The sequence below is a fragment of the Hemicordylus capensis genome, chromosome 3, assembly GCF_027244095.1.
Source record: "Hemicordylus capensis ecotype Gifberg chromosome 3, rHemCap1.1.pri, whole genome shotgun sequence".
Taxonomy (NCBI): Eukaryota; Metazoa; Chordata; class Lepidosauria; order Squamata; family Cordylidae; genus Hemicordylus; species Hemicordylus capensis.
The window spans coordinates 220,054,769-220,080,513 of NC_069659.1; the positions used below are offsets into that span (position 1 = coordinate 220,054,769).

Below are 25,745 nucleotides of genomic sequence, written 5' to 3' on the forward strand. Positions count from 1 at the left end.
TCCTTTGATCTTTAAAAATTAGCAATGGGGACTCCAGATCAGGAGTGTGGTTTGTGGTGATGGTACCCCTGTGCTGAAAATCCTTTCAAAAATATAACCCCAAAGCAGTGAGTTGCTTAAACTCACTAGGTGGCTTTAGACAAGCAACTCCTCAATCTCAGCTTCATAGCTGCAATATGGGAATAATACTTGGCACTTTGGAGGGTTTTTGTAAGGATTACATCCACATAATACATGTGAAACATTTTGCCTATTAATAAAGTGCTATACAAATACTAAGTATTACTATTATCTACTTTTATTCAAGAAGCAGTGCAGGCTTAGCTTGTCATCTTGTAATACCCCATTTTAGCTCATCAGTGATAGCACAGACTGATCCTACTCAACAGGCCCCTAGTTCAAGACCCACTGATACAGACCCACTGGTGCAGATCCTAGCAGTAGCCTGGTACTGCACAAAAAGAGTAAAGTATCTGTTTTATGACTGATGGTTCTGATACAGAATATGGAATTGTTAAAAAGCGTTCTTGGATGGCTGTCAAAGCACACATGATACATTCTTCTTCTTTCATTCCTTGCAGAGAGCAGAAACAATTTTACCATTTGTTTAGTAGAATATTTTATTTGTGGTGGCACAGATAATCCATGCAAGGTATATTCATTCACGCACACTTCATCACACAGTACATTGAGCTTCTGAAATAAAAATCTAGGTGATCAATACCAAACCTATATGTAAAAGTAAGGTCACTTGTGGTGTCAAGCCAATATTTCCATACATTAAAAACAACACAAGATTCTTGGTGTGATTGCTGTAGGAAACAAATCACTCAGTTGCAAAATGTTTAACTGTTTCATTTTTACAAAAACAAAATAAAATAAAAAATTAGCTCCTGCTACCAGATCTTCCCAATTAATGTAACATGGCCCAGAAGCAGGTGCTAATTTGTATTTAGTGCTGTTGCATTCACATTATTGAACACACAGAGAGTTTTAAGCAAGTCTCTGCACTGAATACAGAGAGTCTTGAATAAAACATTTAAACCAGATTACTGACCACTGAAGGACCAAACTCATGTCATTTTGCTTGTTTGTACTGGTTTTATTTTTGCGAAAATTATTTTTTAGGATGCAATGATGAATTGTTTTTGGTGGAGTACTATTTTTTAATTATTCTCATGTATGCTACATTTCCTATCCTTTAGGCAAACTGGAAGACAACCACAAAGAAAGTGAAATCCAGAGCCATTAAAATAAATGGGAGTTTTGTTGTATTATTCAATAGGATGTAGAATGCATCCAGAAACTTTTAAACAGATGTTTGTGAAATTTCTAGAGAAAATAAATGTTACAATTTTTCATTACATGCCATTGGTATAAGATGATGGAGTCTTTTACAAATCCTCTCAAATGCTTCAGCATCATTTTAATCATTTGGTCATTCATAGGTACAGTATGCCACTTTTTAAGAAGAAAAAGGCAAAAAATACAACCACTCTTTTGGTGAAACAAAATAGTAACAAGATTATTTTAGCATTAACATAGGCAATTGTTACAGGTCACAAATACAGTACACAATTGAACCTGCCAAGTAACCCCACCCCACCCCCAATCACAATTATTTTACTAGTTAATTATGGACCCTACTTTGTATTATGCATGCATATTATTCTTTTTCTTTAAAAAAGTGGTCTTGGCAGGATGGATTATGAGGTACTAATCAAATATTGTTAATATTTTATTCCTAGTTATATTTACTTGGCATTAAGAGCCATTGTAGGTGCTTTTTGGATGGGTTTGCTTGTGAAAACAGCTCATGCAAATGGTCTTCTTGCATGTAACATGGAAGGAAGACAATGTTTCTTCCTCTGCAAATGGTTCTTCTCTTATCACAGAAGAAGAGACACAGTATCCCATTAGTTCCCTCCTTCCATGGTACACTATTCATCTGCACAGACCACTCAGTTGGAGCAGTTATTTCTGCAGGTAAGCTGAGTACAAAATTATCTACCCTGGCTCTCAGTTACCATTGGCATCAACTGAATCCTTTCCAAGTCAACTATGTTCAGGATCACACCCTAAAACTACTATATAAACATGCACAAGCTTCTAGTAATGTTGTATACAATAGGATGTTTAAATAATGTTCTTCTGGACTGTATAGAAAATTCTCAAAGTTGAGTGAATACATGTTTGTACATTTGCCACTTAGAGACTAGGGGTCAATGGAGCTGGCAAGGGAACTTCCCACATGACTCTCACCCCTGTGATTTCAGTCATCCAAGTATTACCAGAACAGTATGGGACCCAGCCACAGGGAGACAAAGCAATGAATAATGACAGCGCTCTTACAGTGCAGCCAATCCATAATCTATTATAGCATTTGATCATGATTCTGTTATGAAACAACAAATGGAGCTCACTGCCATTTTATTCATGTTGCACACTGAAAAGTGCCAGCCAAAGAAAGTCTGAAATGGAAAAGAGCACTGTGAAAATTTAATCTTATTTGTGTGTTGCTGATTTCTCAGACTGTAAGAAGCTCCACTCCCAACAGCTATTCTAATTGTCACCAACTAAGATTCTAGTTCAAAAGATGCAAAGAAAAGACCAGCATGTCTTTGATAAATAAAAACGTTTGACAAACATGCTAGATATTATTTTTAAGAATAATAAATCACACGGTTCTGCAGTCCTTGTTAAATGGACATGATCAATAAGAATTAAAGTGCTGTATTTGCATATATATTGGAGGTCAGACACACTTAAAATATGCAAAATATGGATTAAATAAAAAGAGAAAAATGTTACATATTAGAAATGTGAATGTTCTGGTATGTCCTCCAATCTCTGAAACAAAGAAAAACAAAACATGACTGGATCCAGCCAAAGTTAAGCACTTTTAAGTCCAATGAATTTTATTGGGAACATAAAGAATATGGTTAATGATCTCCCACCGCAATCACAATAGGACTTAAAGCTGCTTCCATAGCATATTTCTTAAAATAAGGTATAGAATTTTGAGAGGGAGAAAACAGTCATCATTAACAGGTTTTTGTTGTTGTTGCTGCTGCATGTTAAAAAACAAAACCCACATAGGTGGGGGTATTAATCAAAAGGGCTCATATCACCTCAGATTGTGAAATAGATTTTACAAATGGTAACTATAATATGTTGCTATAAACAAGAAACCAAAGACTTCAGTGCTGAAGCTATTTATTGGAAAGTATATTACTTTGGAGTAAATAGCTTCAGCATTATCCTTTTGTTCACTCAAATGAGCTACTAACACTGAGGTCGACAGATCCTCCCATGTTTGTCACAGCTTAGGATTCTCATTTGAGTAGACATGAGCCACTTGTCTTATTGTATAAAACAGTTACCTGATACTACTACATAAATATCCAAAGCTACGACCAGTATAAATACATACTGCCATTTGCAACAATACAAAAGCTTCAATAAGTTCTTGTTCAGATATATTAAGTAAGGTTTGTTCAAAAACTGAAAAAGATGTTACACAAATGCTACTCTAAGTTCCAAAGGCTTTATTTCCTTTTAGCAGCAAACCAATCATGCCTCAGAGATGTCATATTAAAACAACCTAATCACAGTTAGAACTGGGCATGCCTGTGACATAGGGCAGCCCTGTGAATGCTATCAATTTTAGGAGGGGGAAAAGAGAGTGCCTCATTCACAAAGGATGGAAATTGTAGTGGAATTCCCTCTGGCTATTTCCTATCTCTCTGTCCTCCTTGGGCTGCAATTATATTAGGCATTTCCCTAGATCTATGAGATGAGAGGACAGTCAAATAAGTGGAAAAGCGAATCAGCTTCATGTAGAAACACAAACTAGATCCTTTTCAGCCCTTTCTCTTTCCTTATGCAAAAGCAAATTGGGGGAAAGTAATTCCCTTGTTAAGCTCTGAATGAGGTAATTGGCCACAGCCTTCCCCCACCCTTTGCTGCTATACACTTTCTATTTTCTTTTCTCAAAAGGAATTAATGCAGCTCAACTCCCCGCCCCACCCCCTCTACCACTCACTTCAACTCTTCACTCACATCCAGAACTGCATGTGTGTGTGTGGGGGGGGGGTATTCCCTGCAGTTTTGTCACACAGGACTGCAGTATTTATGTGAACAGTACAACCATATGGCCAGAGCTGATGGCATGGGTCTTTCTCACACAATCATAACCCAATTGCCCTGTTCCCATCTGGCAGTAAGACTCACACAATTGGCTCCACTCGTCCGGTTGCATATGCGTATCCGTCTGCCATAGCCACATGAGATAGCATGATGGGAAAACAGTTCCTATGCAGCTTCAGGTGTGTGCAAGCTAGGGCTACATTTACCCCTAATTCTGCTACATTAAAACAAATGCCATTTCACATTCACAACAGTATAGGCGCTGCTTCTCATGTCATCGTTTATGAAGGAACCACATGTGGAGGACCAGTGATGTGGCAGTGGCTCATTCCTGAGCAAAGATTGCCCGGCTGGAAGGAAGTACCATGTTTATGTAGGAAAGAACCATGTCCCCAGACCCACCTATGTGATTCTTTATACAAAAGGAAGCAGGTCCCACACTGCTTTGGGGAAGTGTGAATAGGCCCTTAGTAGCAGCTGGATTCAAGCCTTGACTGGGAAAGCCAGTTCATGGTAGAAGGCCTGCAAAAGTAAGTCTAAGGTCCATAAAAAGTCTGGTGTTAGAAGAACTATCATGTCATAAATACAATAATGGAATATAATTCTGTTTCTTTTGTGAGGAACACTTAATCCACCTATCACTATTAGCTAGGACTCTACAAGTTATTCAACATGTACTATTTTATTTATTTTATTTTATTTATTTTACATATTTTTATACCGCCCAAAACTTACATCTCTATTTTGGCACTTTGAGTAGTATAATAATACTAAGAATGATCTGTACTTTTTTTTTTAGCACTAGTATGTGGTATCAGTCTTCACTTTGCCCAGGTAAGCATACTAGAAGATATTCAATATTAGTAATTTTATGTATGTTTTACAAATATTTTTATATTTTTGTTCATTTTGATCAAACTTTTGCAGCATTATTTCACTGTCAAGTTTTGAATCTTAGTTCACTTTTTTGTCTACAGTATGCAAGAGTAATACTGCAAGATCTGCAAATATAAAAGCAATTGAATTGAACTTCATAAGTGTTCATTATTCATTGTCTCCCCTGCCCCCACCCCATCATGAAACATCCATTGTTATCTATATTTCATTTGTTGATTCGATCCTTAATCTTTTCGCTTTGTCTCTAGCTTCCAGATCTTCCTTTAGACATTTATTGCATGTGCATGTTTCTTGCACAATGGCTTATCCTTCTTTGAATAAAACGGCTGACCTTCCAAGTTCACATGGCACACCTAAAAATTAAGAATATATGAAGATTAAATGTAATCAAACAGAATAAGATTCATATGCAGCATTAAGTTTCATGAGTTCAACCGAAAAGCTCAGTGTTACAATTAGAGTAGGCCTGCCCAACCTAGGCCCTCAAAATGGGGGATAGAAACCAATCTAAGAAATGAGAGAGAGAATGATCCAAAGGAACACAAAACTTAATGTGGTTTACTATAGCTCTAAGTACCGTTCCTTGGAGACAATTCAAGGGTTCGTTCTCCCTTATTGGTTTTATTTTAGCATATAGAATGTACCATGGAGTTCCTTCTCAAAATACAGCTGGCTACCCTGAGGTAGAGTCTTTAGTGCACTGGGCGATAATAAAAAAGAGATTGTGTTTTGTGCACTTTTGAGACTCTCTTTTTCTCATTTCCAATATTTGGATAACTAAGCTGAACACAGCCCAACAAACATGAGAGTCAGTCTTATCAAGGCTCCACCAAGGCCATCTTATCAGGGATTAGAGTGTTGGACTTATATTGGAAAGACCTGGGTTCAAATCCCTATTTAGCCACAAAGTTCACCATTTGACTCTGGGCCAATCTCAGACTAACTCTTGGCCTGATCTATCTCACAAGACTGTTGTGAGGATAAAGTGCAGCAGACCATGTTCACAACCATATGGAGGAAGGGTGGGAGGAAAATGTAACAAATAAATAATGTATCTATCTTAATTATTTTATTATATTAAAATGTGTTAATTTCCCATATTTTATCACACTCTTTCAATGGCCTATCACATTCTAGCATAAAACAGAATTCAGGAAGAAACAGATGTGGATTTGCACAGCACATGGAAATGAAGGAATGAAGCCTGAGTCTCAGTAGCTGGGGTCAGTGAGCAGGTTTAGCCCCCGCCACAAAAGTGTCCCTCCATACACACCCAGGAGTGCAGCTATAATTGAGCACATGGGTTCAAAGACGATGGGGCCCCCAGCTCCTGAGGGCCCCCCAGCTCCACCCCTCTCTCTTTTCTTCATTATCTCCCTGATTCTGAGGGGCCGTCATGGAGAGGGGTGAACACGGGCCCCCTCTCCCCTAGCTACGCCCTGTATACACCTTTACATTCTTACATGGAAATGGATTCAATTCTATCAGGAAAAATAAAGTGCTGCAGTTGAGGACACTTATGGGGAGAGAAAAGCTACCCCCGCAGCCTTGACTATGGGTGGCCCAGCACTTCCTGATACGCATCATGTAGGGAGTGGTGCAATATTTCTCTTTGCAAAGAGCACATAGAAACACAGTGGAGCCTCATACTAGGGAAGCTCTCTCCCCACATACACCCCTCCAGTCCTGATGATTATTTTGGTATTGCATAATCTCAGACAAGTTTCTTGTGGTCTATTTATTTTTAACCCCAAATGACAATATATTTTATAACTCAACTTTCAAAATCCACATTGTATGGAAGTTTCTGTGGAAAGGGCAGTCAGGATCAGGCTGGACTGCCCATGCTAGGATTTTGTTTGGATTTCTCTAAACATTCACCACGATCCCTCTTGGGTACATGTGCTTAGCACTGATGGATGCTGCTGCTGTTCTCTCCCCACGCCCTGGCTCCATTGGCAACTGCATTAGGCTTCTGAGGGAAGCACAATAGAGGAAATTCTAAACATGGATTAGTGTGTGAATGTGGGTGTGAGAGTGACAAGTATATAAGTCTGTTCAGCATATGGATTTCATCACCTTAGATGTACATATATGCATAAGCTAATTTACCTGCAGCCATGTAAAGAGCAATCACCCTGACTTAGCATCTACATTAACTGCACATCCCCCAGGTCTTTTACAATTGATGGCTTTCTCTAAGTTTCCACAAGTATTTCTGTGCAAAAATGCAAATTGCCAGTCGGTGGGGTGGTGGTGGTGGGGGAGCCATGCTCCCTACAATATAGCTGTTACGGCTGTTTCCTTCAGAAACAGTTGGGGTGTTACCAGCTATTGTAGGTGCTGCGGCAGTTTGGGGAGGACTCATTGAGGTGCAGCACAAGGTGACCCAGAAGTACAAGAAAGCATTTAAATGTGGTTCCTTAGCATGACAGCTCACTTACTGAAGTAAACCAGAGTGAGAAACAATCATGCTCATGCCACCAGCAAATACTACAGGTGGGGGGAGATATTTGCAATGCAAGAGGCGGCAAAACAAAAAACATCCAAACAAGCACACATACAACCACTGTGTAGTAGTGGTCCATAAGAGGTAGGTACTACAGTGAAATCTGGGCCCCCACAGCAGTCAGAAAGTAATGTGGAGACAACCACCTCTTTGCTCATGCCTCCCTCTCCTCTGGCTGCAGGACACAAGGGAGAGGGTATATATGCCTTTTGTGCATCCTCAAAGTAGCCCTCGGGCCAAGCTAATTGTCATCACAGTCTATACAGACATGGCATTTGTTCTGCCGTGGATGTCAGCATCAACCTCATGGCGAAAAAGGTGGTGCCTGAAAGCTTCCTTCAGGATTCTATATGAACATATCAAGTGCCTTATACTGAGTCAGATCATTGGGTCTGTCTTGGTCAGTATTGCCTGCATTGATTGGCAGCCGCTCTCCAGAGTTGCAGACAGGGGTCTTTCCCAGCCCTACTTGGAGATGCCAGGGACAGAAGCTGGGCCCTCCTACATGCAAAGCATGGCCTCTGCCACTGAACTGCAGCCCCTCCTCTGTTGGTCACCATGAATTCTGCTATCTCCTCCACTCCGCTATTTACAATGAAAATCAAATATGCTGTCCCTCCTGCCACCTTTTACAGTGCAGATTTTCCTTGGGGGATCATTCAAACATGCAACCACTTGCCTTCCTCTCCATCCCAACCCCAACCCCAACCCCAACTAAATGAAAAATAATCTGCAGACAGAAAACTGAAGGAAGGCTAATCTAGAACCCTTCCCTTTTGACATGGCAGTTTTCTACATGCAGGGATTTTCTTTACATGCACACACACTCAAAAATGTTGGTTCCCCCCTGCAGTCCAGGGGTACAGTCCAGAGAACATCTGGAGCATACAATTATTTGGCATGTATAAATCAGCTGCATGATTATAAAGTTCTGACATATTTTGATGAAGGATCTTACAGCACAAATGAAGCAGGTATCATGCCAAGTGTGTCCAAGGGCTTCGATGAACTTATCTCCTGCTTCAACAGGGAAGTCACATCCATGACATTTGGTGCTGAACAGGGCAACATAGTCTAGGAGTAGAAAAAACAAACACCAGATTTAGAATTCAGTGTTGTTAATTTTCTTCCAAAACACAGACTGGCTGGTAAGAAGTCTCAGTTTTAATTGTTTTTTGCCTTGTGAATTTTCCTAGAATGACTTTTCAGATGTCATTCTGCTCCTTTCCCTGTCATTCTTTCAGTCAATACATCTGGGTGCAATAAAGCAACATTAGGGCTAAAACTGCCAACATAACAGGTCAGGAAACTGAATGCTATATATGTTACAACTCCCAAGGTCCAGTAGCCCCCATCCCATCTTCTACAAACTGACCAGAGTTAGAGTGTTTAGTGAAGCAGTCTTCAACTTTGTCAGACCCAGGAACCTCTTTAAACTCCCATACTGGAACATGAGACCCACTTTTAATTCCACCCAGGGTCGGACTGGGGGCATTGAGAGGGTGGTGGAATGTATGTGGGGAGGATGCCGGGTTTTGAGCAGAATGGGTATTTAAGGGTGGGAGTATTCACTGCTGTTGAGTGTGGCAGGGCGCAGGGGCGCCCCGTGGGTGGGGTGCACCGGGAATATGCCCTGTTGCCCTGTGTGTCAGTCCAAGCCTGATTCCACCTCCCCCCCCATGCCATATATGTTCTCTTTCTCCTCTCTACTCTTTTACTTTTTAAAAATTCATGGTAGCACCAACTGGAGCAAACTACTTAGGGGTCCCGACCCACCATTTGAAGAGGAATTAATGATTGGTGGCATTAATGGAAAGACACCAGAAAACCAGCACAACTCCCACTGTTCTTACAAACAGTTCTTTTACAAAGAATGGCATGTAGCTCTTCTCTGAGACCTGCTTTCACTGAGAAAAAAAGAGAAGCTCAAGCAAATTGGAATGCTATAAAATGGTGGTGACCATTCAAGAGTATGTCTTCAAAACTGAGTTGAAACTTGAGGTGCAGAAGGGTCCTGAAACATGTTAGTAGCCATGAACATGTCACTTCACTCTCTAGATCAGTGCCCCTGCCTGCCCCTTTCTCTCTCTGCACCACAAAATCTTTCTCTCAGAAGACAAATGCAAAATAATTATTCAGCAAATGGTAATTTACCACAGTGGGCATGTAACTACATGGTAAACTGATCATCTGTAACATCCTACTAAGAGATGAAGAGAATTGTCTGTTTAGAGAGCAAAATGCATAGACTCTCTGCCTCTTTTACGGATGATTGGTATCCATGTATCTCATTTGTAAAGTAATGAGCCATTAGCTAATTTTTTTCCTGAGAGACATATGCCACTCTGGTCAGATATAATTATGCTGCAGTATCCTTTGTTAATGTTATGTGACTGAATTCTCAGGTAAGTCCCAAAGCAGTGATATGCTGGCTGTATCTTTCCTACCACGTTCAAGTTATATTTTTCTGTGTCAATTTTTTTCCTTACAAAAAATGTATGAATCCCCCCCCCCTTAAAATAAAGATATGGTTTAAAGGAAAAGAAATAGAGTTTGTGGGTTCAGTGGAATGATGATAAAGCCACTTTAACACTGCAGACCTATGCACATTTGCTTAGGAATAAGTCCCAGTGAACTGGGGGCAATTAGGACTGAGTTCTGTGTCTTTAATGTAAATATGCCCCCAGTATATAGCAGCAGTATAGGATGGTGCTGAAAGGCATTATTTCATACTGCGCAGGAGGAGGCAATGGTAAACCCCTCCTGTATTCTACCAAGAACAACACATGGCTCTGTGGTCGCCAGGAATTGATACTGAATCGATGGCACAATCTTTCCTTTTTCTTTATGTGGATATAACACTGATCCAGGATGCTGTAACCTTTGGGTAAGGGGAATTATCAAAGAACGAAATGTAAGGGAATAAATAACAGTCAATAACAGAAAAATAACAGAGTGTGAAGGGGATCCAGCTTGCAAATCTGTTTGCAATGTGTGGGTGCTTATTAAACTGGGAGGATCAGTGGAGAGAGCAGGCACCATGCCAGATAGTTTTCTTAGTCAACTACACTTTTTTCTTGTCTGCAGAGGCTTTAGCAAGAATAAAAAATGATCATCATTGCTGGGTAACATTGTTCACAAGATTTCAGTCATTTTACTGTGTGCAATACCTTTCTCGCAGTAGGGCTCTCCATCCTCCATGTGGAAGAGGCTATTTCCAAATGGCTTCCTGCAGGCGGCACAGACAAAGCAAGTTGTGTGCCAAGTCTGCCTAAGGGCATGCATCACTTCCTGAAAGGCAAACAGACCAGATGTTTTGGGCACTAGTGAAACACATTAGCTGAGATAGAAACTATGTGTTCTGCTTCAACGGTAGGGTGTGTGTTTTGCTGTGGAAAAGCCTTGGGCAAGAGGGAGGCACTTAACCCTCCCTTCCCAAGGGGTTTTCTCCCACTTCTGACCTAACAGCTGCTCTTCTCCAGCAAACATGGGTCTGGAATCTGGCTGGAGGAAAAACCAGCTGGTAGGAAGAAGAGGTGTGTGTGCATGCAAAGAAATTGTTAAGCATCTTCCTCCTGCCTCTAGATTCTCTACTGAAAATCACAGCCTCCTAACTCCATTTACACAATTGCACAACCCTGCAACTGGACTTTAAGGAGTGGGCCTTAAAATTGGGGCATCTTACCGAGTGCTGTCCTAATATTTGTACTTAAAATCCACAGGTTTTTCTCTGCCTTTACCCCCAGCTCAGAGCAACAGCTGAGATGTGATGGGTGAATCCCCTCCATTCAGGTTTGGAACTGTGTTAGTTGAAAATGAACAATTTCAAAGTAGTTTTTCATCCTCTTGCTCCCCCCACAAGTCCCTCCATCCTGATTTATCTTTCTCATAGCTCCAGGCAGCAGTAAAATTAGAATGGAGGTCCGTCTCCCCGCCCCCACCCAGCTGAAGTGTGGCATACACATATTGGGATGGCTGCACATCAGACATAAGTACAGTGAGAATTGGAGTTTTTCCAGTGCCGCTGACCTATGTCAAAAAGGAGGGTGGAAAAGAGGCAAACCTCAATTTTTGTTTTGTTGTTACTGGAGCCATGAGAAAGGGAACAGAAAGGGTGAAGAAACCTGTAGAGGAAGCAACAGGATTAAAAACAGGTTTGTTTTGTATGAATAGATTGGTTGATGTATAGATGGGTGGAAGGGAAGCAGAATTTAAGTTCTTCTCCAGCTCAGAATATCTGAAATGGAAAAAACCGTTGGGATTGTAATGTTTGGCTCACATTGGAGGCAAGAATTACAAACCTGTCAGATTTTTAAAATACTTTTTATTTTGTATTTTCCAAATAAAAAAGAACAAAGTTGTCAGACAAGAATCATAAATTATGTCAAGTGATGTATGTTATCTTAAATTGTATATCAAGGAGTATTTTTGTTTGGCTTTTTAATAATTGGAGGATGGATTTCCAATGTTTTGGTTTGTTGTGTATTATTTTAGACTTGTTGATACAGTATCAAACTACAAGCCTGTCAGATGTGACCTCTGAGCTGTGCCTCGATAAAGTCTGGTGGCATCACTAGCTCAGATTTCTTTTTAAAATGCATGAATTCAAGTATTGGCAGGTATCTTTTTCATTTTTGTGAGAAAGCCCAAAGCCTCCCAGTCATACACACACAGAATTGTTGTAAGCCCACAGCTGACAACTAATGATGGGACTACTGAGAGCATTTAAGCATCCCAGGGAACATCACGTAACAGGGTCTTCCACAGGCATGCCAGAGAATTCAGTAGAGGAGAGGGACAAAGATTGCCATAGTGGAGCCAAGATTCTCAACAAGGTTTACAGGCCTGCTGTTAGATGTATTCAAGGTGAACTTGAAAAAAAGTATTTTAAGACTATTTGCTGTGGATCTTATACACAATACCTATGAAAAGATTAACAACACCTTTTTAAAAATGAAGCAAAGGGATTTTGCTTCACATCCAACCCATAGGCTCATTTAATGGTTTTTAACTATAGTTATTCCATTTATAAAATCAGTGATCTGGCCAGAAAAATAGATGCTCCTGAGTATTTGCATGTTGCTAGCAATGGGCAACTACAAATATGAGGATGACAACGAATATTTATATACTGCTTTTCAACAAAAAGTTCCCAAAGAAATTTACATAGATATAAATAAAATAGCTCCCTGTCCCCAAAGGGCTCACAATCTAAAAAAGAAGCATAAGATAGACACCAGTAACAGCCACTAGAGGGATGTTGTGTGGGGGATAGATAGTCTCAGTTGCACTCCCCGTTAAATAATGAGAACTACCACTTTAAAAAGGTGCCTTTCTGCTCAGTTAGTAGGGGTAACTGAAGCCCTGTTCAGATATTATGAAATACTATAGCCCTGTTGGTGCATTATGAAAGTGGGGATGTTGTACATGGCTCTAGTCTCCAAAGCATATCATCAAGCCCCGTGACGCAGGCTTAAAACCCCACCCTGCTGTTCTCCATGCTTACAACACTTGTCTGAAGAGTGCTTGTGGAGAGATTCCTCCAATGATGATCAGAATAGCTGGGTGATCCAGTGTTGTAATCAGGGGCGAAGCAAGGTTGGAGTGGGCCCAGAGACAAGATTTTAAAATGCCACCCCCCCACTGAAGCTCAGCTCATGAAGTAAAGAAATCTTAAATGAGGCTGAATAGTGGTAACAAAAAGCACAGTAAAATTTACACACACACACACACACACACACACACACACACACACACACACACCCCTATGTGCCACAATAGAACATCATCCTAAATTATTTTTAAAAAGGTTTTGTAAATTGTGGACGATGCAAGTCATTTCATGGTACTAGAGAAAGACATGTTGTTCTGGTAGCTCCAGGTCTTAACACTCACATCAATTTCAGAGGATGAATACAACTGAAGGAAGCCCAGGCAAGTGCGCGGCTGGGGGAGTCAGTCATGTGACTTGCCTCGGGAGGGGGGCTAGGCAGTGGGCCCCCAGATAACTGTCTCCCCTTCCCCTATTATAATTACACTCCTGGTTGTAATCACAGGAAGAATCTCTCAATGAACAGTGTTTGTCTTTTCAGACAAATGCTATAATCGTGGAGAGCAAGGAGCAGGGTTAGTCAATTCAGAGGTGGAGCTTAAACACATGTCCCTGTGAATGCTGTACTTGGGTACAGCATCTGGGAGTTGAAGAACTCTTGAACAGGGCTTAAGTCTCAGATGATCAGAGATAACAAACACTGAATGGAGTTAGAGCAATGTATGCACCAGTTGCAGTTCTGACCACAGCTAATGAAAAATGAGGCAACTGTTTAAATGCTCAAATGGTGCTCAGGGAAATGCTTCCTCCTTCCAGATTTTAATTCATACTTACACAGATATTATGTAATTTAATCTTATGTTCTGCCCTTTTCTCCAGCTCTTGACAGACCAGCATCATTTATGTTAGCAGTATGTCTTATTAGTGAGTCACCATCAGCAAGTGTAATTAACTTAAATTAATGTTTGCTAAACAACTGGGCCTGGTAAATAAGCTTGAATTAAGTTACAAATTTCTCAGAGAGACAACATTCAGGTTGCAATCAGAGGCAGGTTACTGTTTGACAAACAGATAAATACAAGTAAATGGACAGCTTATACTGTCTACAACCTGACTGGAAGGAACCTGTCTGCAACCTGTCAACCAAAGGAAAGTCAAAATGGTAGTTCTGTTTCTTCACTGGTGATCCTGGTATTATGTCATAATTTATATTTTAATGACTTAGACTTTCGTTATAGTCCTAACAATCAGAACATTGCCATTGACTTATTTTTCTAGTATTTTGCTATGTTTTCCTTTACACTTACCCCCATGATCTTGGTATGGCATCTGGCACAGGTTGGGGCAAAGAACTGCTCATAGCAGCGCTCACAGTACACGCTGTTCTGTTCCTCGACAAAGCCTACATCAGCCAGGGATGTCTTGCAGTAAGCACAGTTGAATTCCTCTGGATGCCAAGAACGACCCATGGCTACCAAGAAAGGACCTCTATAAAATAGCATCAGCATGTAATTGCATGAGAGAAGCCCTTGAAGGTTGTTATTTATATACCACTTTTCAACACACACAAAAATTGCTCAAAGCAGTTACATAATAAGATTGCAAATACAATGAGGAGATCTACACTACAAATGTGTATTAGATTAACTGAACAATTAATTAATTAGATTTCTATATTGTTTTTCCAAATAAATGCTCAAAATAAAATGCCCACCTTATATCACTTTTAACTGTCATGGCTTCTCTCAGTGAATCCTTAATAAATTGTTCTGAGATTTTTCTGTTAGGGATTCCTGCTCTTCTCCCGAACTACAATTCCCAAAGTTCCTTGCAAAGAAGGAATGACTTGTGCAGTACAATCATACAAAGGTGAACTCAGAAGGATGTCCCACTGTGTCCATTGGATTGATCTCCCTTGGTTAGGACTGCAGACTTAAACTGGTTATAGTCTATAACTTAGATATGCTCAAAGCCTATTGTGCTGTAAAATGGAAATGATGCAGACCTATATTGCTGTGAGGAACAACGTGATGAAAATTAAATATGCTGCTTCTTCACATTCAGCCTTTGGGTTAGAGCAATATATAAACAAATACAGGTGAAACTCGGAAAATTAGAATATCGTGCAAAAGTCCATTAATTTCAGTAATGCAAATTAAAAGGTGAAACTGATATATGAGACAGACGCATTACATGCAAAGCGAGATAAGTCAAGCCTTAATTTGTTATAATTGTGATGATCATGGCGTACAGCTCATGAAAACCCCAAATCCACAATCTCAGAAAATTAGAATATTACATGGAACCAAGAAGACAAGGATTGAAGAATAGAACAATATCGGACCTCTAAAAAGTATACAGTGTACTGTGCTTGATTGGCCAGCAAACTCGCCTGACCTGACCCCATAGAGAATCTATGGGGCATTGCCAAGAGAAGGATGAGACATGAGACCAAACAATGCAGAATTGCTGAAGGCCGCTAATGAAGCATCCTGGTCTTTCATAATACCTCATCAGTGCCACAGGCTGATAGCATCCATGCCACGCCGCACTGAGGCAGTAATTGCTGCAAAAGGGGCCCAAACCAAGTACTGAATACATATGCATGCTTATACTTTTCAGAGGTCCGATATTGTTCTATTCTTCAATCCTTGTCTTCTTGGTTCCATGTAATATTCTAATTTTCTGAGATTGTGGATTTGGGGTTTTCATGAGTTGTACGCCATGATCATCACAATTATAACAAATTAAGGCTTGACTTATCTCGCTTTGCATGTAATGCGTCTGTCTCATATATCAGTTTCACCTTTTAATTTGCATTACTGAAATTAATGGACTTTTGCACGATATTCTAATTTTCCGAGTTTCACCTGTAAGCAGTGTGTGTATCTATCTATCTATCTATCTAGTTGACATCTTAGGACATGATTCAAGGGTCCAATTACATTAACTGTAAGTTCCACTGATTTCAGTGAGACTAAAATGAATATAATTATGGACTGAATTATGGCTGTGAATATAAACCAGTCCATAAGTACGGAGGAACAGGGTAGAAGGTGAGAAGTATGGAGATGCATCCCTATTGAGTGGACAGTGAATTTGTGCTCTCATTACCCAGTCCCCAAAGCACTAATTATATTTGTCTGGTTCTCTGGCAAAGATTCTCATTTCCTCCCTCTGACCTAATAGATTTACACTGAGAGTATCAATCTAATGTTATTTCCTGAAATACCTTTAGTATTTCACTGACAGAGAGGCAGTGGCTATGATAGAAAAATAGGTCACAGTATCCCTGAAGCAAAACAATAACTTTATGACTGAAGAAAATAAGGGAGTCCTTGGTAATTAAGAAAAGAAGAGAAGATAAATCTGGAAATGTTACATTTACCAGGACAAATGAAATATTTATCCAGGAAACATATATTGTTCAATGCCAGAGACTGGATCACCTAATTCTGAAGATACAAAATATTTTGCTTTCTGGGAACCCTTCCCACATCTGCATGTAACCCTGAGTAACCCTGCATGTCTGCCATGGAATGGAAGTGCTTTGTAGAAAATTCTTGGGCATGTTCTAGACAACATTCTCTGTTTTGCAGGTCTTTGATCAAGTCTGTAGAACTTCATCACTGCCCCACACAAACTAAGAGTGTACTCTAGAACACAGCTAGCATTCTCCAGTGGCTGCACATTGTAGGGAGAAGCTGGTCATTAAAAACAAGCTGGCTTTCAAGAACGTTTGTATGGCATGATTGATCTCCATGAGGAACCTGACAACCTTCTGAGGAACCTCAGGGTTCCCCAGAACACAGGGCTAAACTCAAGGCTGGTGTCAGGAGTTGGTCAAGTTGGAAATAAACCTGAGGGACCATGCCTGTCTGAGGACTCATACAGCCAAACTCTGACAGAGGAGGATGCCTATTACTGCTCACCACTACCTAGTAAGCCTTTGCATTGGTCCCTGGCCCTAGCTTACCAGCCGCTGGTGGGCAGCAGCAGATGACACCCTCCTCTAGGGGTTGAAGCATCTGGGAAACTGAAAATGGCTCTGTGAACTCGAGGACATCTGCTGCTGTCTACCTGGTATTTTTGCCAGTGCAGGACCCCATGGGGAGGCTTAGTGGGTGGTGGTGGGAAGCAGTGCTAAAGGACGAAGATGACTACTGTCTGGCTAGCTATTCTGATGTCAGGTACTATTGGGGGGGCGGAGTGCATGCCATTGGGGTGGGGATCCAGAAAATCATCAGGGGAGAGAGCATAGTGCTTTGCTCCAGGGGCTCCATTACCTGTTATTGGCCCTGGCCAAACTACAAGTAGTGTAAAGCCTGTCATTAATTCTTGGGCTTAACTCTGGAGGTAAAGTATAAATACCCATTTGAAATAAACAATTTAAAAAACAAACAAACCCACAGCTATGGGCCCCCCGATCCAGCTCAGGATTGCAATGTGTAAGGGGGATTTACCCAGAGTACCCAGAATGTTGGGGGCAATATGCTAAATCATTGTAAACCGCTTAGAGAGCTCCGGCTATAGAGCGGTATATAAATGTAAGTGCTATTGCTATTGCTATTTACACTTTCTTCTGTGCATTTTCCCAGGAAAAGCACATATTCCCCCAAAGCAGCTATTTTGTGCAAAAACTTGCTTTAGGGATGAATCACTGCTTTGAGTGCAGTTATTTTCAACAGCAAAATGGCACAGGGGGAAAATGTTATCCTGTTCTGTAAGGGTGTTTAGGAACCTAGGTTCAAGCACTGGTTCGGCGTTGCGGGGAGCGGAGCAGAAGCTATAAAAAACAAACAAATGGAGAGCAGGTCCTAACTTGCTCTCCATAGCCCTATGCAGGTTCCTGCTGGGGTGGTGCTTGTCCCAAGTACATGGCATTTACGCATGCATGTGGCACCAGCACACACATGGCATCCATGCATGCACATGTGCAAGTGCCATTTGCGTGGTCACCATGGTGTTGCTGGTCACGCAAATGGCACCTGTGCGTGTGCAGATGCCATGTGCATGCTGGCACTGCATGCATGTACTTGGGATGAGCAGGAAGCTTCATGGAGTGGTGGAGAGCAGATAACAACTTGCTCTCCTCTTTCTTAAAGCTCCTGCTCCCCACTTCCCTCCCCATGGCACCGAACCAGTGCTCAAGCCTACACACCCTTTCTGTCCTCCTGGTCCCAAACTCCTTCACCCTCTCCCTGAAGCTCCCTTAAAAAAAAAAAAAAATCAGAGGAGAATTTCCAGATTATTTCTGGGGCTCAGCCTGTCAGTTAATGATGGACTCAATGTTACCTATAGTTTGGCCCAGTTTCACGACCATGGATCTAATTATTCTGCTGTTATACTTTCTTTGGAAGAGTCCTGCGGCCATACCTGATTATGCTATTACAGTGTCCGCAGAGTGGAGTCCGGCTGCTGGCCGGGAAGCGTTCAGCCCTTTGAATTGTTCCTCTGGCAACAGCAGGAGCCTGAGAGGAGGCTGGAATTGAAGGAGGTTGATAAGTTGGAGCTGAGGCAGGTGACGGCGGCACTGGAGCCCCCCGTGGTAGAATGTGCTTTGTGACAGTGGTTGTAGTTTTTCCAGGAGCAAATTTCTGGGAGAATGAGTCATCTGTTATCCAGGGAGGACGGCTAGAAGGCTCAGCTTGGCTTGGAGTGTAAGTATGTACAGATACTGGTGCTGGAGCTGGTGCTGGTGCCGGAGCTGGTGCTGGTGCTGGAGCTGTTTAATGAAATAAAACCAACTTTCTTTTAAAAATACTGTTTTTAAAATGTTTTCGCTGTTGCAAACATCTGCATTGATCAAAATCTACTCTGAGCCACAACTGCCTCAGATGACCCTAATTACTGCCTAGCCCATTATCGCAAATCAAGTGTTCCAGCAGATCTAAGGATATCAGATAATCCCCAGCCTTTGGAGCCAAATAAACAAACAATAAAAGCCACTGTCTAGCTAGGTTGTGCTATCTTTATCAAGGTCACCCACAGTAAAACTGCAATTAGGTTTCATTCAGGAGAAACACATTTGCAGACGTGTGACATGAGGAATGTTAGAGCATATGTGGACTTACAAAGGCTCATGGGAAGCCATTTCCTCCCTCCCCATGATCAAAACGTAGCATGGAAGGGCCTTGGATTGAGAAGGTACACACACAGACACAAAGACACTTTTTAAACCATCACTGAAATTGTGTGTGAATGGCTTCATTTTATTTTAGTTTCCCTTTCCTCTTGGAACTGGGGACAAGGTTTGTGTTTTGTTGCAACAAACTATGAATTTTCCCCAAAGGAAACATGTCAGGACAAATTCCTCAGCCAGTGAAGTCTGCAGCTCCAATGCATTGCTCTGCATAGTTCTTTCGAGAGACAGACAGCAGCCGGGACTCCCTCCTGAAATGGAAAATATTTCCTCTCCGTTTCTTACATGGCTTCCAGACTCCCGAGTAACATCCCTTTACTTCTCTTAAAAGCGCAGGGACTTGCCTTTCTCCCTGAAATGCCACTGCCTCCACCCCACTCCCTACCTTCTCTGACTTGTTCCTGGTTCTCTTTCAAGACGGCTTATTTTTCCAAAACGTTAGCTGGATCTGAAGTTCTGGCAGCAATCCAGTTCCCTAGTACTTCTTGACAGAACAGCTGTGGTATTGTTTGCTGGCTTGCTGACCTCTCCCTGCTCTCTTTTCCCCTGATCCATAGGGTAGCTATATGGTTCCTCCTGAAATTCAGCTGCTTTTTGAGAATGCCACTATTGTGCTGGACTCTAATATTACACTCCATCATCTTATAATACCTCCATTCACAAACAGCTGTTACACCCAGGGTAAAATAGCTAGCAGCAATTAACCCTTTGCAGACACCCTAGTGAGCAGGAATCCCCTTCCCTTTCACTCCATTCTCTCTCTCTTGAACGGCTAATACTTTTTCTTCTTGTATTATGGTCAGATAGGCATGCGCTTTTACGAGGTATATTTGAATATGATCAGATAAGTCAAGGTGTGACTGGACAACAACTTCCTGTACTGTCAGCTGTGTAATTTAGAGCTGAGCTCTAAATCAGTAGATGCATATGATGGTTTTGTTGCTGGACTGTACCACATCAGACTCAGGTGGGGAGCATCTTATGCTTCAGTATAGGGATGTGCACGGTCCAGCCCAGTCCGGACCGGCACCGACGGGGGGCCCTTTCTTTTAGGGCGGGAGGGCTTGCTTACCCCTCCCGCCTCTTCGGCCCCCTCCAGCGCCCGTATTTAACTTAAAAACAGGGCGCTGGAAACCAGGCGCCCCCGCCGCCGCTACCGCCGCCCCCCCCAAGCAGATTAACAATTAAGGGTGCCCCTGCCGTCGCCCGCCCGCCAGCCAGCCAGCCAGCCCTCCCTCCCAGCTGCCCGCCCGCCCGAGTGTGTCCTTACCCAATGCTTGAAGTAAACGAGAGGAGCTACCGAACGGAGCTCCTCTCGTTAGCAAGGCCTCCAGAAGACTGAAGGTGCTTTGCGCGCGCACATGCGCGCGCCGCAAAGGACGCCGGAGGCCCGGTCTACCCGCCGGGAAAAGGCTGGGTAGACCGGGCCTCCGATTGCCGGAGGCCCGGTCTACCTGGCCTTTTCCCGGCGGGTAGACCAGGCCTCCGGCATCCTTTGCGGTGCGCGCATGCGCGCGCGCGCAAAGCACCTTCAGTCTTCTGGAGGCCTTGCTAACGAGAGGAGCTCCGTTCGGTAGCTCCTCTCGTTTACTTCAAGCATTGGGTAAGGACACACTCGGGCGGGCAGCTGGGAGAGAGGGCTGGCTGGCTGGCTGGCGGGCGGGCGACGGCAGGGGCACCCTTAATTGTTAATCTGCTCGGGGGGGGGCGGCGGTAGCGGCGGCGGGGGCGGCTGGTTTCCAGCGCCCCACTTTTAAGTTAAATACGGGCGCTGGAGGGGGCCGAAGAGGCGGGAGGGGTAAGCAAGCCCTCCCGCCCTTAAAGTCATACCCCCCACCCGGACCCGAACCACCAAGAGCCGAACCGGTCCGGCAGTTCGGCCATTCCTTAGAATGGCCGCCGGACCGGTTCGGACTCACCACTACTTCAGTATTTCCCTGTGAAAACTTTTCTGCACATGCAAAACTAGCATGCCAGGGAAGTTAGCCTATAATCAGTTTCCCTGACATGCTTATTTAGCATTTTCAGGAAATGTTTTATACGGGGAAACATTCAAAGCAAACATCAGATTCTGATATCTTCTGTCTGAAATGATATACCTGATCATGTAGGTTGGCTGTCAGCACTATCACTTGCTGTTGGCCCCAGAGAGAGATCAGCAGCACAGACAGGATATCAGAGCTGAGGTTTGGTTAACTTCTCCTGGGTGTTTTCCGGATTACAAGATTTGCAACAGTTAAAGCATTGCAAAGTATGCTGGAATAGTGCAACATTTTCAAACCAGGAGTAAAGGGTTGTTCAATGCTTCATTGCAGACTACTGGCCATTCATATTTTCTGTACACTGCAATGTGTTTTCAAGGCAAGACTTGTCCATATTCTCTTTGAAATACATTTATCTGCCCCTGCTCCATTTAGGCCAGTGGAGTCGTGGGTGTGTGTGGGTGTGTGGGTGTGACATGACATTAAATAAATAAATCAATAAAAATCTCAGCTGCCTTGCACAAATCTGCCAGCAGGGGGAAGCACCATTCCAAAACAAAACAAAACAACTTTGTTTTGTTTGCATAACTGCACACTTGCGCAAGCAATAATAATTTATTAAAAGATAATCCAATGCTAGAGAGGGGGCCATAATAATAGGAAGGAACAGAGATTTTTGGATTTTTTTACCACCATTTGCGCAGTCAGGGGGGTGGGGGTGACTTCACTGTATGAGGAAGGAGGGGGAGTGTGGTGTGTGAGGAGCTCTTTTGCAGTGAATTGTTCTTGGCTGGAGGGATTTTTATGGGGGAGGCGGAGGGTGAAGAGGGGGGAAGAGAGAGGGGGGAGAGCCTAGTTTGCTGCAAATGCCAGAGCGAGCTAGGAGGCGTCTCAGAAGGGGAGCTTGTTTATTGGAGAAGCCCAACCAACGTCTGAGTTGCTCCAATTTGCTCCCCGTGGCTACCTTGTAGGAATGAGCCATCCATGGTTACTGCTGCGGCAGTGGCTGCTTTGCTGCCCTGGCTAGTGAAGTGTGGTATTTCATGGATGGGTCAGAGAGGGGCTGTAAAATCAACCAGTCCTCACAATACTACTGAACCACAGTAAGCAAATGGGATTGCACGGCAATAAATGATTCAGTTCAATGGTCTTCCTCTTCAGTAAAAGCAGGGGCGTATCTAGGATTAGGCAGGCAGGGCATGTGCCCTGGGCACCACTTGAAGGGGTGTGTGTGTGCCCATTTTAACAATTAAAATTATTTTTAAAATGGCCACCAAAAACAAAATGGCCACTGCACATGCTCAAATGGCCTCTGTGAGTCCCTAGGCCATGCCAGGCCTCGCAGAAGCCATTTGAGCATGTGTGGTGGCCATTTTATTTTCAGAGGACATTTAATTTTTTTTTTTTAAATGGCCACCGCACATGCTCAAATGGTCTCTGTGAGGCCCTAGAGGCCAGCGGGGGGAGGGGAACCTTTGCAGAAACCCCCTCCATGGCCCTTAGGAAGCCCCCACGAAGGGGCTGCAAGTATTTTTTTTTTAATGTAATATAATATGTCACTGTACACATATTCAGATTAGCACTATGTACAGAGAATCAGGGCTTGTGAATACTGAGCTGAAGCTTATGAGCTAGGATTGTATACATTTGCTCTTACTTTGCTTATTGTGATAAGTGAGTTAAATGTGATGTCTTAATAATATGGCTATTAATGGTGAGTTTGTCTTTGAATCAGTGTGAAATCCTTAGTATTAAGGCCCACTGGGGGTTTCTTGCTCTCTTTCTCTCATTTTAACTGTCTTTCTGAAATACTAGAATATATTCCAAGCAGTGACACAGTTTACTCTGCATATCCTTTAATTATTTTCAGAGCATCTGGGAAAAGTCAAATTCTCCATTGATTTTTAAAACTTGTGTAATAGTGATGCTACAATGCATAGTAGAGAATTAGACAGACACTTCTGTTCAGTTTTCCAGGTACACCTCCACATAGTATTTGGGTATTTCATGAGCCCCAGCATCCTGAAATGTGTAGTTTTCCAGCATTTTTTTGGTCTGGCTACGTCCACTGCTAAATAGTTTTTGAAATATTAAAAGATTAACGAGCTTGACTTGTATTTTTGAGCTGATATTATGGTAAAGTTATCTGAAAGATGGGTGTCAGATGTTTGGACAAGGGGCGCAATTTCAGTGCTTGCCCTAGGCGCTATTTTCCCTAGATAAGCCTCTGAGTAAAAGTGCCACTGAATGGGTGAAGGCTGAAATCAGAAACCCCCAAATTACCGAATTAAGGCAAATTAATAGGAAATTGAAAGGGGATGCCTCAAGAACCCCAGAGTTAAGAGTGCTCTGATCAAAAGCAGACAATACCCGCTGGCGGAGCCCCCTCTCTGCACCTTGCTCGCAATGCGCTTTTTTGGTGGGGAGACGAGGGAAGGGAGCTTCTCTTCCTCCCCACAGTAAGCAGCACCCGTGTCCCCCTGATGTCCTACCCTGCCATACAGGGGGAGAACCAGCCAAATAAGCATTATTCCATGCATGAAAAAACCCATCCACATTACCACATGCTACAATGCATAAAATGTGGGACAAGGCTACCTACAACGCAAAAATACAGCTCCTTGCTTGCAGTGCTTTTACCACATTATAGGGGCACTAGTGAATTTAAGCCCGTTAAATTAACGGGCACTAGTAGGCCGCTATTGCGGCTCGCTCTTTGGGGCTGGCTGTTCCCTTCTCTCTCCTGCCCCACTCTCCCTCCCTCCCTTCTGCCCCACACTCTTGCCTCTCTTCCCCTCCCTCCCACCCCACTCTCTTGCCCTTCCTCCCCTTCCCCCCCTCTCTCTCACCCTCCCCTCCCTCTCAGTGTCTGCTGTGGGCGGCCGGGCGGAAAGTTCCGCCGCGAAGAGTGCCGCCGCCACCGCGGGCAGGCGGGCAGGCCCGAGAGTGCCGCCGGTGCCGTGGGCGGCTGGGTGGCCGGGCCGAGAGTGCCGCCGTCGCTGTGGGCGGCCGGGCGGAGAGTTCTGCCGCCGCCACCAAGAGTGCTGCCCGCCGCTGCCCTCCCCGCAGTCCCTCCGTTCCCGCGGCCGCCGCTTCCGGCCTTCCCGTGGCCGGGCCGGCCATCCAGCCAATATGGCCGCCTGGTGCCTGCAGCCGTATCTTCCTCGGACGTTCTGGGCATGCACTCCACGCATGCCCAGAATGGCCGAGGAAGACACAGGCGCAGAGACATGGGCGCACACCCAAGGCTTTTATTATAGAGGATAACACATCAAAGAAACCCAAGCCAAGGCATGGGAAGTATGGATGGTGCCCTAGTGACAGTGCAACGACCGCGGTATCAAAACACAGACAATGCGGAGGGGCACTTATCGGACCCGTTACAAAATGGTTGTTACCTGTAATCTGGAAAACGCCCAGCAGCCCTTTGCTGCAGTGGCACCTCAAGACCTTTGGGCACCTGAGGTAGTGCACCAAATGCTGTCCCGCCCCACCCTCCTCCTCACTGCTGCTGTTGCCCATGCCACATGCCTGTCCTCTCATCATGGAATGAGCTGCTCCTACTGATCTTCCTCCTTGGCACAGTGTACCATGTTGAGACAAAGATGGACCAGAAGAGGAAGGGGTAGCCTAGATCAGCTCCTCAGAGACACTAGGCCACTGCTTCCCTCTCCTCCTCACTGCCTCTTCTGCTAACTGAGCAAAGAGGCACCTTTTACAGTGGTTATTCTCTTATATTTATCAGGGGGAGAACAACTGTCCCCATCTGACCACAGCACAGTATCCCTCTAGTGGTTGTTGCTGGTGTCTACCTGATATTTGCATTTCGGCTGTGAGTCCTTTTGAGACAGGGTACCATCTTATTTACTTATATTTATTTGAGCACTTTTGTTTGGGAAGTGGTATATAAATAGTCATAGTTTTGCTCCAATCTGGTGCATTGTCCAAGGGGCAGGGGATGGTAAGAGTGACACGTTCCATACGATGTGTGCAGTAAGAGGGGGCAGGCAGAACATATGGAGGCAAGGGTGGTGGTGAAGAGATTACTGTAGACCTGTGATATTTTACTAAATTCTTGTTTTTGATGTTTTAATTAGTAAGCAAACCTGAGGACCTTACAGGATAAAAATATAACAAATAAAGAAGGAAAGAAAGAGAAAATATGAAGCATTGAAAGTGCTGACAGTGCACAGCTGTGAAAAAGGCCAATTCCATGCTAGGAATAATTAGGAAGGGTATTGAAAATAAAAATGCTAATATTATAATGCCCTTATACAAATCTACGGTGCGGCCACATCTAGAGTACTGCATACAGCTTTGGTCACCGTATCTTAAGAAGGATATTGTAGAACTAGAAAAGGTGCAGAAGAGGGCAACCAAGGTGATCAGGGGCCTGGAGCACCTTCCTTATGAGGCTAGGCCACAGCATCTGGGACTCTTTACCTTGGAAAAGAGGCGACTAAGGGGAGACATGATCAAAGTGTATATAATTATGCATGGAGTGGAGAGACTTGA

General features: G+C 43.3%; 1 protein-coding gene across 9 annotated transcripts in view; it reads right to left on the reverse strand.

Annotated features, from left to right (window-relative positions):
* Positions 1-602: 602 nt before the first annotated feature.
* LDB3 (LIM domain binding 3) overlaps positions 603-25,745 on the reverse strand; it is a 249,056-nt gene continuing 223,913 nt past the window's right edge. For all 9 annotated transcript variants that reach the window (XM_053309389.1, XM_053309388.1, XM_053309393.1 and 6 more), the window contains 5 exons: positions 18,483-18,831; positions 14,414-14,594; positions 10,726-10,846; positions 8,514-8,629; positions 603-5,399 (listed from right to left, as the gene is read on the reverse strand). In XM_053309389.1, the coding sequence (XP_053165364.1) occupies positions 5,310-5,399; positions 8,514-8,629; positions 10,726-10,846; positions 14,414-14,594; positions 18,483-18,831 (857 nt within the window). In that variant the 3' untranslated portion in view covers positions 603-5,309. The remainder of the gene's footprint in view (positions 5,400-8,513; positions 8,630-10,725; positions 10,847-14,413; positions 14,595-18,482; positions 18,832-25,745) is intronic.